Here is a 14,049-nt window from a genome sequence, read left to right as displayed (position 1 = left end):
ACATCTCACTTCAAAGTTATTTCTGCAATGATATGTAAATTTCTTAAGAAAACTCCATAAACGTTTGCAGCCAGAATTCCCAAACTATTACTGATTATTCCTGAGGTGAGTAAATGTAATCTATCTTCAGGACTTGTTTTTTAATTTTTTTAAATAATTTTATTATGAATGTATGTTGTGAAAGGACAGTAGCCAGGGTCGAAGCTTAACAACTGACAGGTTTCAAAATTGTATCCAATAAAGATAGATAGATAGATAGATAGATAGATAGATAGATAGATAGATAGATAGATAGATAGATAGATAGATATAGGCCAATATTCAAAACAATTTTATGCAACCCTAGGCTCACCACACACAGTCTGGGCACCAGCTAGCTGTTCATGGGTCGGCACTCTGAGACCAGAGCCGCAATACAAAGTTTTAAGTTTCTTACTCACTGAGCTAGGTGCAGGCTGGGGCCGGTGTTAAGCCAGATGTTTACTCTTTATTCACTTTTCTTTGTTGGAATAAATGAACTTCACCCTCACACAAAGAAAGACTCCAGTCCAGGATTTTATGAAACACAAATAGGACCTTTACTCAAACTTTTTGTAACAGACATTTTGTCCAGACTGTTATATTCTGGAGGCGAAACCATCCTTTCAGAATTGAACAAATCAATTTAATCCAACTAGGTATCTTGTACAAATGAGTCAGAAGCCAAAACTTAGGGATATAGTGTAAATTCTCTAGTCTATTTTTGTAAATCCTATAGTATGTACATATTTACAGTTCCTCCTATCCATTACCCTTTTAGGTGAACAACCTAAAGCTGTGCCTCCAGCAAGCGATCTCCATTGTGGATAAGACCTCCCTGTCTGTCCGCTCTCTCCCTAAAGGTGTACATCTCCAGGCTACTACCATGAGCTCCAAACAGGCTCTTTCCTGTTTTTGTTCCCAAGCTGGGTTCCCCTGTTTCCCAGAGTCCTCAGTTAATGCTTGTACTGGCAGAAACCTCTACTAGCTCTGTCTTAGTTTCTTGAACCCATCCAGGACACCTCCTCTCCACAAGGGTCCTGGCAGGGGTAGAGGCAACCAAAGACTTTGTGCTATCCACAGTGTTAATTTTTATTGACTCTAAACTCCATCCCTACTGTCATTCAATAACCAGAAACATTTCCCTCAGCACTTTCCCATGAAGGCTCATTTCCCTCCCTCCAGTGACTCTAGGGAGGGGTTCTCATCAATTCAGTAATCCCCATTACAATGGGGGATTACATTTATGTTTCCTGATGGCTGGTAAATGTATAACTTTACAATCTATATATTTTCAAAATTTACATAGATATTACTGGGCCAAATATTTGACTGACCCACCCCAAACTGCTTATAAGAAGGGGGCCAGGTTTGGGGTGGGTGAGGTCAGGCTCAAAATTATCCATTTAGCAGAAATACTTTCTGTGTTGAGTTCAGGTCTGCTGAGGAGCAGCCTAAAGTAAATGAATAGTGCCAACATGTTGATTGCATTACACAGACATTCAGTGCTGCTACCTGTACAGATAGTGATGCTGAATATATTGATTAGGTTAAGGGCCACAGTAGGTATTTAACAGAAGCTGTCACCACATATGCCCTGGTATTGAATATCTAAGGTTAAGTTAGCTCATGGCTGGAAGCTACTTATTAGCCGCATACTACTGAATATTACCCTCTCTGAGTCTATTCTCCTCTCCTCTCTTTTCACAACAGATGGATAGAAGATTACCTCTTCCCTTGGTATATCTGTTACATTTTTGCTTCTCACAGATGTCCTTGGTCTGTGTCCTCCTCCCTTAGTTCAGCATGCAACCAACTTGTGCATGAACGAGTGACAGAATAAGTCACATTAGACGCAGTACTGCTGCCCATGTAGTTACCCCTTCTGCTCCCTAGGTGACTTGATGAACAGGTTCCACATCACAGTCTCCATCAATCAAAGCCCTTTTATAATTTCCTCTAGTTTGGAGCAGAGACTGTTCCTTCCCAGTGACTGTCAAGCAAGTTTGGCCTCCATTATTTCATATTGCAAGCTGGGTTTAATTTAGGAGCAGAGCCTCCAGATTGTTAATTCCTGTGGACACAGAGGTGCCACTGTACTACCCCTCCCAAAAAGGTTAGAGTGGTGTGCATTAGAACATAGATAGAAATGTGATCAACTGAATGTATGTATGAATAGATCATTTTAAATACAGTCTGGAGTTATTAATTTTTATTACTTTGGCATATAGGTCTAATTTTTGTGAGGATTTTCACATTTGAATTCAGCTACTGTGCAGGAATATATATTTTTTCCTGTTGTAAATTCATGCACGTCCTTAAATATTCTTACATTCTGATGTACTTCAGGTTTATGAAGTGGTCCCGTGTCACAGTGACTGCAGTCAGTATATATGGATTACAGAACCATGGAGTGTTTGCAAAGTGACTAATGTGGACCTGAAAGAAAATTGTGGAGAAGGGGTACAAACCAGAAAAGTGAGGTTGGTACTTTTTAAGTTACACAAAACTCAGATTTCCAAACACAGTTACATATTTTTGTTGGCTTAATGTCGCACACATTATGCAAATACACACTTATTCCAGTTCCCAGCTGTTCTGAAATGCATACATTTATCATACCTTCGACCAGTGGGTTCATTCAAACTGTTTTTGTATGGACTGACATAAATCATTGAGTTTTCAGTGTATGTCAAAGTATGGGCTTCACACAGGCAAAACATGGAATAGATGGGAGAAAATGCACACTTTTCTTATCAAACAACACATGACAAGAAGGTAAAAGCAGAGGAAAATAAAACTTATCAAATGTTCCAGTCATTTGTACTTTTTGAAGAAATGATGTGCCTTTGGTTCTTTAAAAATAACTAAGCATATATGAGCAGTGGCGTACCAAGGGGGGCAGTGGGGGCGGTCGGCCCCGGGTGCACACCGCTGGGGGGGGAGGTGCCGCGCACCTGTTGGCCAAGTCCGCTCGTTCCCTCCCTGCTGCTCCCTCTGCAAGGAACAGGTTACTTCCTGTTCCGGGGCAGAGGGAGCAGCAGGGAACGAGCGGACTCGGAGCTGACAGGCGCGCGGCACCCCCTTTCCCCAGCAGGTAAAAATGCACCCGGGGGGCATCGGCGATCCGCCCCAGGTGTCAGCCAGCCTAGGAACGCCACTGTATATGAGTGTGAGCTTCTTAATAGCACTGACATAATTATTTTCCAGATGGGAAATGTCTCATTAGACCCTTGGTGTTATGAGTCAAAATTTACCGCTGGTTGATATCAGTATTGTTTAACATGGCTGACAGGACTGAGGAACTCTGAGACAAAGAATATGTTTTATTATGAAATAAATAAATTAGGGGGGGTGCTAAATTCAATGGAAATTACCCCTTGCTAGACACAGTGAAACAATTTGCTCATTGTTGGGGGGTGCTCAAGCACATACAGCATCCATAGAGCTAGCTCCTATAGTCTGGGGGCATGTCAAAAAGTTATCTGGATACTGGTGTGATTCAATTGCTATCCAGATAAATTTAACCATTTAGTAAGACTTCAGCAGAAGTCCTAATTATAATGTTTAAGTTATCCATTAAAGCTTGGGACGATCCATGAGGAAGTCCTACTTAAGTGGTTAGGGCTTCTGACTATTGGACATAAAGTCAGAGAACACTGGCACACAGCTATATTCTGATAAAAAAAGAATATAGTCCTTTTCCACGGATGCAATAAAAATGGCCTTAGCATGACAGTTTATTGAATTGTGCTCTGTTTCTCAAAAGTATGGAGGCCTTGGGGTATATTTCCAAAAGGTTAAATCGTCTAACTTTTGAAGCTAGTGTTAAAAATAAGAACATAAGCATTTCCATACTGGTTCAGACCAAAGGTCCATCAAGCCCAGTATCATTTTTCCAACAGTGGCCAATCCAGGTCTCAAGTACCTGGCAAGATCTCAGAAGACGAAAAACAGATTTTATGATTCTTATCTCAGGAATAAGATATGGATTTTCCTAAAACTATTTTAATAGTGGCTTATGGACTTTTATTGTAGGAATGTGTCCAAACCTTTTTTAAAACCCTGCTAAGCTAACTGTTTTTACCACATTCTCTTGTCAATGATTTCCAAGGTTTAATTACATCCCCTCAACCATATATAACCATATATTACAATTCATATTAATAACAATGTGTTATTTTGACTTTTGCTTGATCTCTTAAGAGTAAAGAAGAGACACATGGGTAATTTCATAACAATTCATGCATGAAAAGTAAGTGCATACTTTTATTTGCGCGGGCTATGGCAAATTTTCACAATTAAAGTGCACATGTACTACTGCTTTGAAAATTACCCCAGACAATTTGTAGGTAATTTTATAAGGGGCTACCTAGTTAAAACACCTCTTAGCATACCTATGTGAAGCCTATTTTTTAAAGACAAGTGGGTTTCTACTTGTTTTAAAATATTAATATGTGACTGGTGAAGACATTTGCCTCAGCCCTATAACAGGCATAATTATTCATGACAATATTGTTCAAATATCTGCATATATTATATTATATTATTTTATATTCTATCCCCCAAATTCTATATATGATGCCTAAAATTATGCATGCTAATTTGACAACATGGTAAATTGTGCACACAACTTAATTGAACAACAGGCCAATTAGTGCTGCTAATTGGTAATAATTAGGATTTACGCACATATCTGATTCTAGAATGGAATGCGCCTAAATATTATTGCATGTGACAATTTGGGGGCTTTCCTGGTGCATTCCCGGGTCTTATACACGCTGATACAGAACCAAGCCTAAGTGCACCTAACTTAGTCGTCAGTATTTCAGCCTGCTTATAGCAGGCCTAATTAAAGCTATGTACAGTTAGACTCAGATTAGTGCTAAACATGATTCTATAAAGAGCATACTCTGTATAGAATCACGCTAAGTGCATTTCATTTTTGGTGCTGACTTTTAGGCGCAACTTATAGAATTTACCCCTATATGTATAATTGTGTGCCTTGCCCATACCCTAATAAACTCCAGCCCTGTACATGCCCAACAGCAAAGTGTGTGCCATCAGTTCAAAGTGCTTACTTGTGTGCCTGTGGATATTTTATAAAAGGTCATTTAGAGGTCATTTTACAAGTTGCGGTAGGAACTGATCTTAGTGCGCCTTTATGCAGGTTTTTCCTTAAGGCCATTTTTACAACATCAGTATGCCAATTTTCAATGTTTTTAAATTAATGACCAGGCACTAATGTTTCCATTATCGCACAGCCCTTAAAAAAAAAAAAATTAGCATATGAGCATTTACTGACACCTGTTTTATAAACGGTAAGGGTCACTTGCAAATCCTGCACTAATCAGTTTGTATGTGATAATGTAGCTGTGCTGATTAGCACAGAAATGCCCACTCTCCACCCTCAACACGCCTCCTCTGCAGAAAATGTTCAATAATAGAAAGTGCCCCACAGCTAAGTAATTGCAATGACAGTAGTCCTTGCAGTTGTTATAGCCCTAGTATGTGGCAGCCAAAACTGCTAGGAAGAACCTGAAATGACTTGTAGCTGGAATAGTATGGCCTGTGAATTCCACATACGATATGTAGGAATTGTCGGAATTCACCTGCAAGTATGTGAGATACTGCCATGTACAGTCAGGTGTTTATGATACATAAGAAAAATGCCATCTGAATGGTATTGCAGTAGTGTACCTTCATATGCTAGGTGGCATATCATAAAACTGCAAAGTTCAGCTGGTATATATGAGACCTGCAAGCTGAATGCTATTGAAGTTTCGTACATTATAAAAGTTGCAGGCCTGAAGGCTATTAAAGCTGTGAACAGGTGCATTTATTATGGACGCAATCTGCAAGCCCAAAGTGTCTTACAATAAATAAGAAACCTGATCCTGAAGGCAAGCCAAAGACTATAAAAATCACAAACATACCAGTGCAGTAAGAATATCAGAAATATGCAGGCCCAAAGGCCCTACCAGCAGCGTACCCCCCCCCCCCCCCCCCCCCCCCCCCACCAGTGAAGCAGTGTAGATCCTGTGTAGACCCTGATGCAGGTAGACATGGAAACTGCCTGCCAACGGATATTAAAGTAGTGTACGTTTAAGTGCTGATTAGTATATAGGAAAATGCCTCAAAACCTCTAGACTATTGCCGTACTGTACATTCCAGTGTAGGTAGAGTATGACAAACCTGTAATCTGCGGGCTATTGGAGTAGTGTGTGTCGAGGTGCAGTAGCATCCAGGTGTAGCTAGTATATAAGAAAAAACTGTAAGCCAAAAGGCTGTTTGAAGGAGTATATATTAAGGTGTGAGTGGTCTAGGCAACCCGCAAGCCCAGAGGTTATTAACGCAGTATACAGTCAGGTGCAAGTAGTATATAAGAAACCTTGCAGACCGAAGGCTATGAAGATGTGCCTTCCCATGCATGGGGCCTATGAGAAGCCTACAAGCGCAAAGGACAGTGAAGCTGTGCACATTCATCTGCTGGATGGAATATATATATAGGAAAGAACTACCATCCTGCAGGATTGAAACTGTATCAATTAACCGGTAGTATATATATATATATATATATATATATATATATATATATATATATATATGGAACCTGAAAGCCCAAAGGCTATTGCAGCAGTTTACATACCTTTGCAGATAGTATATGAAAAAAACTTGCCAGCCGAAGGCTATGAAGCAGTGCACCTTCATGTGCGTGTGGCATATAAGAAACCCGCAAGACCTAAGACCAACCAGCAAGCCTGAACTATTGAAGATGCATACATTCAGCTTCAGGTAGTATATAAAAGACTCAGAAGCCCGAAGGCAGGTTCAGGTGTTATAGAAAACATACACGCTGAAGCCTAGTGACATGGCGTACATTCAGGTGCCGGTGATGTATCAAACCCGGCGTGCTCGAAAGCCATTGACATGTTGTTCATTTAGTTGCATGTGGAATGTAGGGAACCTAGAGGCCCAAAGTCTATTGAAGTGGTGAACACTTTGGTAGAGGTGGTATATAAGAAACCTGCAGGACTGCAGTCTGTTGATGCTGTGTACATTTAGGCGCAGTTATTTTATAAGAAACCTGTATGTCCGCAGGCTATTGAAATGCTGTACATTTAGTTGTGGTAGTTTATAAGAAACCTGTTAGACCGACTGCCATTGAAGCAGTGAAGCTGTGCATCTGCAAGTGCACTTATTATATAGGGAAATCTGGTAGCCTGAGGTTATTTAAACATGTGCATTCAAGTGCAGTTAGTATATTAGACTGATGCAGGCCTGAAGGCCATTGAAGTGGTGTACATTCAGGTGTAGTTAGTAGTTTTTCTTCTATACTATCTGGAAGGCTATTGAAGCTGTGTACATTCTGGTGCAGTTAATTTATATGAGAAACCTACAAGTCTATGGTTATTGAAGTGGTGTGCCTTCAAGTGCAGTTATAATACAAAATCTGCCAGCCCAAAGGCTATTGATGCACTGTACATCTAACCTTCTGTGTCTTGTTCATCAACTGCTGTGCATCAGCGCCAACATATGTCATCAATACCTAGCCTACCCCAATAATATTCCATCTTGATAGGGAGGGTGTATCCTGGGGTGTTAATGTTTGTGGGTTTGTGTGTAGTGTATTGGGATGATATGATGAGACAGTGTGATTTTTCTGTATTGAGTTTTAAATGGAATGCATTTGCCCATGAATTTATGATGTTTAAGCTCAGCTTGATTTCATTGGTGATTTCTGCCAGATCATGTTTGTAGGGGATGTATAATGTAACGTCATCAGCATAGATAAATGGGTTAAAGCCTTGGGTGGATAAGGCCTTGGCTAGTGGGGTCATCATGAGGTTGAAAAGGATCGGTGATAGTGGTGATCCTTGTGGTACTCCACAGTCTGGTTTCCATGGTGGCACTAGTTTTCCTGCAGAAAAGCTTTGGAAATTATCCGAACTTCACACTTTGGAGAAGTGAACCTCTCCTTCCCTCTTCTTTTTCCATTCCATGAAAAGACTTTATTCCTTGTCAAGATATAGCCCAGAGGTTTTGTAATTGGTCAAGATAAATATAGCTTAATGTGAACAGCCTTTGGCGTCTTTTTGAATATCCGTTTCTGTTGCCAATTAGTCCCAGAAATCCTGTTTATGGAAAAACTACATATTGGCAAATTTCCAAAAGAATGTACCCAACATAGGCTTATGTGCAGTCAACTAATAAATAGCCTCTTTAATCTATTTTATACAAGTCTGACAAGATTATTTTTAAAACAGAATCATGAAATGAAGTTGCTTAAGACTTGCAAGGATGTAGAATTTACAGCTGGAAAACAGCTAATATTGTTCAGCAGTATTTTAACTGCTCTTTTATATGCTTGGAAATGAATGTATAGAGTATAGATCATAAAAGACTTATAGCTTGTTTTGTTTTGTTTTAGTTGCACACCAAAGTAAAATTTAATATATTTACCTCTTTCAATGAGCCAGAAAAAAAGATTGTTCTGCAGAGTAAATTTGTGCACTTACTCCTCCTGCTAATGTTCAGTTACATTAGGTGACTACATAGTAACATAGTAGATGACGGCAGAAAAAGACCTGCATGGTCCATCCAGTCTGCCCAAGACAAACTCATATGTGTATACCTTACCTTGAATTTGTACCTGTCCTTTTCAGGGCACAGACCATATAAGTCTGCCCAGCAGTATTTCCCGCCTCCCAACCACCAGTCCCGCCTCCCATCACCGGCTCTGGTACAGCTGCTAATATGTGGACTAAAATCAATGTTTACATTTGAGGAGTCATGACCCTGCAACTGAGTCTCTTCAATGCTTTTGAAAGCATCAGATCAGTATCACCTACAACGTGGACTAATTTTATTTATTAGGATTTATTTACCGCCTTTTTGAAGGAATTCACTCAAGGTGGTGTACAGTAAGAATAGATCAAACATGAGCAATAGGCAATTACAGCAGGAAAAATATTCAAATAACAATACAGAGTATGGTATAGCATACTACTTACAATGTCAACACAATACGTAATAGAACATTTTAATTGATAGTGAAGGGTAAAGCAAGATGGAACATACTGTATAGATAGGTAAGACAGTAAGAAGAGTTAGAAGGTAAGGTGACTAATTTAAAGAAAGTTGCACATGAGGTCACAGAGGTGGTTAAATATTATCTCAACTGGGGTAGGAGTGAATAAACATGTCCTGCTGCAGTATGTGCAGTCCGTGTCGCTCCTTGTTTGTGTGAGTGAGACTAACAAGTTAGTTATTTCTTCCATTAAAGGCCTGGTTGAAGAGCCAAGCTTTCACCTGCTTTCTGAAGTAGAGATAGTCTTGTGTTAAGCAGAGCCTTTCAGGCAGTGCATTCCGGAGTGTGGGGGCTACTCCGGAGAAGGCTCACTTGCGGGTATTACATCATGTAATGTCTTTTGGAGATGGTGTGGTTAGTGATAGTCCTCGAGAGGACCTTAGTGTCCTTGGTGGTGTGTAGAGGATCATCCTATTCTTCAGGTACTCAGGACCATTTTCTTTAAGGGCCTTGAAAATCAGACATAGAGTTTTAAATTTAGCCCTGTATTGTACTGGTAGCCAATGAAGATTTTGCAAAAATGGTGTGATGTGGTCATGTCACTTGCAACTTTCTATGAATCTTGCTGCTGCATTCTGAATCAACTGGAGCTGACGCAAACCCTTTGTAGTCAGACCATTGTATAGTACATTGCAGTAATCCAGTCTTAATGTTGTCATGGCATGCATATCTGGGATAAGATTTACCTTCTCAATGTAAGGAGAGAGGCAGCGTAGCAGTCACAAATAGTAGAAGCAGCTCTTGCTTGGATTCGGGGCATCAGAGTAAGTGTTGAATCTAACTGTATTCCAAGGTTCCTGACTTGTGATTTAAGGGGGAGTTCATACTTCCCAAAAGGGATTTTGATGTCAGGTATGTATCTACTTGTGTTAGAGACCCAGAGAAGCTTGGTTTTACTTGGGTGAGACCCAGAGAAGCTTGGTTTTACTTGGGTTCTGGCAAAGTTTGTTGTGTTAGACAAGTAATCAGTTTATTCAAGGCTGTAGGCAAGTCAGGTTCAATGGGTATGAGTAGCTGCACATCATCCGCATAGATGTAGAACTGAGTGTCCAGTAACCGAATCAGCTCAGCTAGTGGTTTGAGGTAGATATTGAACAAAATAGGTGACAGTATCAATCCTTGTGGTACCCTGCAGGCCAGTGTCCATGGTGGTGATGAGGTGCTGCTAAACATTATGGATTGTTGCCTGTCTCATAGATAGGATCTGAACCAGGCAAGTACTGTTCCATCGATACCTGTTTCTGTCAGTCGTGCTAGCATGATATCATGATCCACAGTGTCAAAAGCTGCTGAGAAATCTAGCAGTACTAGCACCAAGGTGAATCTAGGTATTTCTCTCTCATGTGTGCTTTCTGTATCTTCATTAGACATGGGGAGGTCGCTGCTTGCCCTGGGATTGGTAGTACAGAATGTGGCTCCTAATTGGGTTTCTGCCAGGTACTGTTAGAAGCAGGATACTGGGCTAGGTGGACCATTGGTCTGACCCAATTTGGCTATTCTTATGACCTTGAAAATAACATATAGAGCAGAGAAAAATGGTTCTTCAGAAACATGGAAATTTGATGACCACATGATCTGTTTTTTTGTTTTTAATTTAAGATATTGTTTTCTAAATACATATTTCACTTTGCAGTTGTTACATGCGACTTTCTTTATTTTCAGATGCATGCAGAACACGGTTGATGGTCCCTCTGATACTGTAGAAGACTACCTGTGTGATCCTGAAGAGATGCCTCATGGAGCTAGAAAGTGCAAGTTGCCATGTCCGGAAGATTGTGTTATGTCTGAATGGGGACAGTGGACCAAGTGCACCTTGGTAAGAATTTCTAAGCCTTACCAGATACAGCTGTAATAGCAAGTTTTCAAGTGGGGAGTATAAAAGTGGCATATTATAATTTATTTATTTATTTATTTGCAACAGCTAGATATACCACAAGGGCCATTGCTGGTTTCTATGTAGTTTACAGAACAAAAAAATAAAAAAATAAGAGGAGGAGAGAGAGCGCAATTAGGGGGAAAAGGGAAGGCCAGAGTAAAAAGATGTGTAATTAATTTTTATAAGAGGGTTCCAGATGAGGCTGAATTGGAAAGGAATTCCAGAGTTTGGGTCCAACTTAGCTGATGGCAGAGGTATGAGGCGAAGGACAGATATGGAAGGAAGTGCAAGTTAGGCTGAGTTAAGAGAATGGAGGGTGCATGGAGGAATGTAGAACTTCCAACAATGAAAGCAAAGGCCACTGCAGTGAAGAATGAATGTTTACATGTACAGCATGGGGAAACGTGGATATATTTTACAGAGCTGGGAGAAAGGAATTGTGCATATTCTGACCTGGATGTTTCAATTCTCATTTCCATGTCTTTCTAAAACTGGGCTTCAAAGGGCAATAGATATAACACATTCACAAGGGGCCGTTTTATTAAAGTGTGTTTAGCAGTTAGGAGGCAATTCTATAAGTGGACGACACCTTTTAGGACAGGGTTGGACAACCTGCCGCCCATGAGCCGAATACGGCTCGGCATTGAATTTTATGTGGCCCCTGAGACTAGTGGATGTATACATAGAAAACGTCATGAGTTTGAGTTTTGGCAATTTTAAATACAGTGGCACATTCATGGTTAATTCAAGAGTGTCACAATGTATACAATGGGGGAGAGATGTAAAGATACTATAGTTGAAAACGCTTCACTGCATTTGTGTTCAAAAGTTCAATAGACCACTCAGTTTTAAACATCTTATTTAATAGGAAGGAAAAGCTTCAGATTGCTATAATATTCCTGTACACCTTATCTGTTATATTTACCCTGATTTTCTATTCCATCAATGTGATTGTAGTTGTATTATATTGTAAGCCACATTGAGCCTGCAACTAGGTGGGGAAAATGTGGGATATAAATGCAGCAAATAAATAAATACAGGTGTAAATTGTCAAACCTGTTTTTGGTCCATCGCAGGCTAAAAAAACTTCCACTTACCATTTAATTAATCACAATATGTTTTTAATTTTTTAGTATTTTTAGTTTTCCCCAAGTACGACAAAAATTGAAAGCTACATAGCTTTTATGCAACTCACTACCAGCTTTTATGCAGATCACTGGGGAGACCAGTGATCTGAATAAAAGCTAAGCCATGGGATAGGAGGCAATGTTCTGTTGTGGAATTGGTTATTGGACAGAAAGCAGAGGGTAGGGTTAAATAGACATTTCTATCAGTGGAGGAGGATGAATAGTGAAGTACCACAGGGATCTGTACTGGGACCGGTGCTATTTAACATATTTATAAATGATCTGGAAATCAGAATGACGAGCAAGGTGATTAAATTTGCAGATGACACAAAACTATTCAAGGTTGTTAAAACACATGCAGACTGTGAAAAATTGCAGGAAGACCTTAGGAAATTGGAAGACTGGGCATCCAATTGGCAGATGAATTTTAATGTGGACAAATTCAAAATGATACATATTGGGAAGAATAATCCGAATCATAGTTACCTGATGCTAGGGTTCACCTTGGGTGTCAGCATCCAAGAAAAAGATCTAGGTGGTGGTGTAGACAATACACAAATCTTCTGCCCAGTGGGTAATAGCAGCCAAGAAAGCAAACAGGATGCTAGGAATTTTTAGGAAAGGAATGAAAACAAAACTGAGAATATTATATTGCTTTTTTTATCGCTCCATGGTGTGACCTCACCTTGAGAATTGTGTTCAGTTCTGGTCACTGTATCTCAAAAAGATATAGCGGAATTAGAAAATGTTCAAATAAGAGCAACCAAAATGATAAAGGGGATGGAACTCCTCTCATATGATGAAAGGCTAAAGAGATTGGGGCTCTTCAGCTTGAAAAAGAGTTGGCTGAGGGGAGATATGATTGAGGTCTACAAAATCTTGAAAGGTATAGAATGAGTAAAAGTGAATGAGTACAAGTATAAATACTGGGGGATACTTAATGAAGTTCCATGGAAACACTTTTTAAAACAAATAGGAGGAAAATATTTTTTTACTCAACGAATAGTTAAGCTCTGAAGCTCTTTGCTGGAGGTTGCAGTAGTAGCATTTAGCATATCAAGGTTTAAAAAAAGTTTTACACAAGTTCCTAGAGGAAAAGTCCATAGTCTGCCATTGATATAGACATGGGGAAAATTATTGCTTGCCCTGGGATTGGTAGCATGGAATGTTGCAACTACTTGGCTTTCTGCTAGGTACTTGTGACCTGGATTGCCACTATTGGAAACAAGATACTGGACTAGATGTATGGCTGTTCTTATGTTCTTAAAGTGTCATAACTCAACTGAGCCAGCCATAGCTTTGGTATAGCAAGAGTTAAAAGGATTGTTAAGTGATAGGGGGAGGGAGTTATTGGAGAGCTTAACTTAGAGATACAGTATGTTTTGATTGGCTGCTTAGAGTAATCAAATACACAGTCAGACTTCAATCTCTGAGAATAATTTTGTCAGTGTTTTGGTGGGCTCAGGGTCAGTTTTATGGATAGCCTGGGGTGGAAGATGAATTTTGAGCCACCCTCCCGCACTAAGGACATCCAGTATGGGAGAAGGGTACTGGGAAGGGGTGTATCACAGCAATATTTGGGAGGATCATACCCTGTAGCATAGGCACATTGGGATTTTTAGAGTAAGATACTACTGGAAGTGAGAGGAAGGGGTGGGATTCATGTTTGATACCATCATGAATCCTAAGGTTTTGGCAGGTTTGGTGTTACTTTGAGCCTTGCCTGGGGAGGGATGGAATAAATTGCAACAAGTGTTGGCATGTATATGAGGTTATGTTGATATTGTGTAACCATATGATAAATGTAATATGTGACATTCTGAATTGTTATTTCAGGGGAACGGTTTGATATGGGGAGATGTTTGATGATTTAATAAAGCTGCGGCATGCAAGATGTCTGTAGGTTTTATTCTAGGAGAGACTAGAGAGTACAAATG

General features: G+C 39.9%; 1 protein-coding gene across 1 annotated transcript in view; it reads left to right on the top strand.

Annotated features, from left to right (window-relative positions):
* THSD7A (thrombospondin type 1 domain containing 7A) overlaps positions 1-14,049 on the top strand; it is a 510,747-nt gene that overhangs the window by 407,261 nt on the left and 89,437 nt on the right. The window contains 2 exon segments of the mRNA XM_030201155.1: positions 2,368-2,501; positions 10,772-10,925. Coding sequence (XP_030057015.1) covers positions 2,368-2,501; positions 10,772-10,925 — 288 coding nt within the window.

This window comes from Microcaecilia unicolor, chromosome 1 (assembly GCF_901765095.1).
Source record: "Microcaecilia unicolor chromosome 1, aMicUni1.1, whole genome shotgun sequence".
NCBI classification, from domain to species: domain Eukaryota; kingdom Metazoa; phylum Chordata; class Amphibia; order Gymnophiona; family Siphonopidae; genus Microcaecilia; species Microcaecilia unicolor.
The sequence above is the reverse complement of the archived record's forward strand: the minus strand, read 5'-3'. Positions and strand labels throughout refer to the sequence as shown.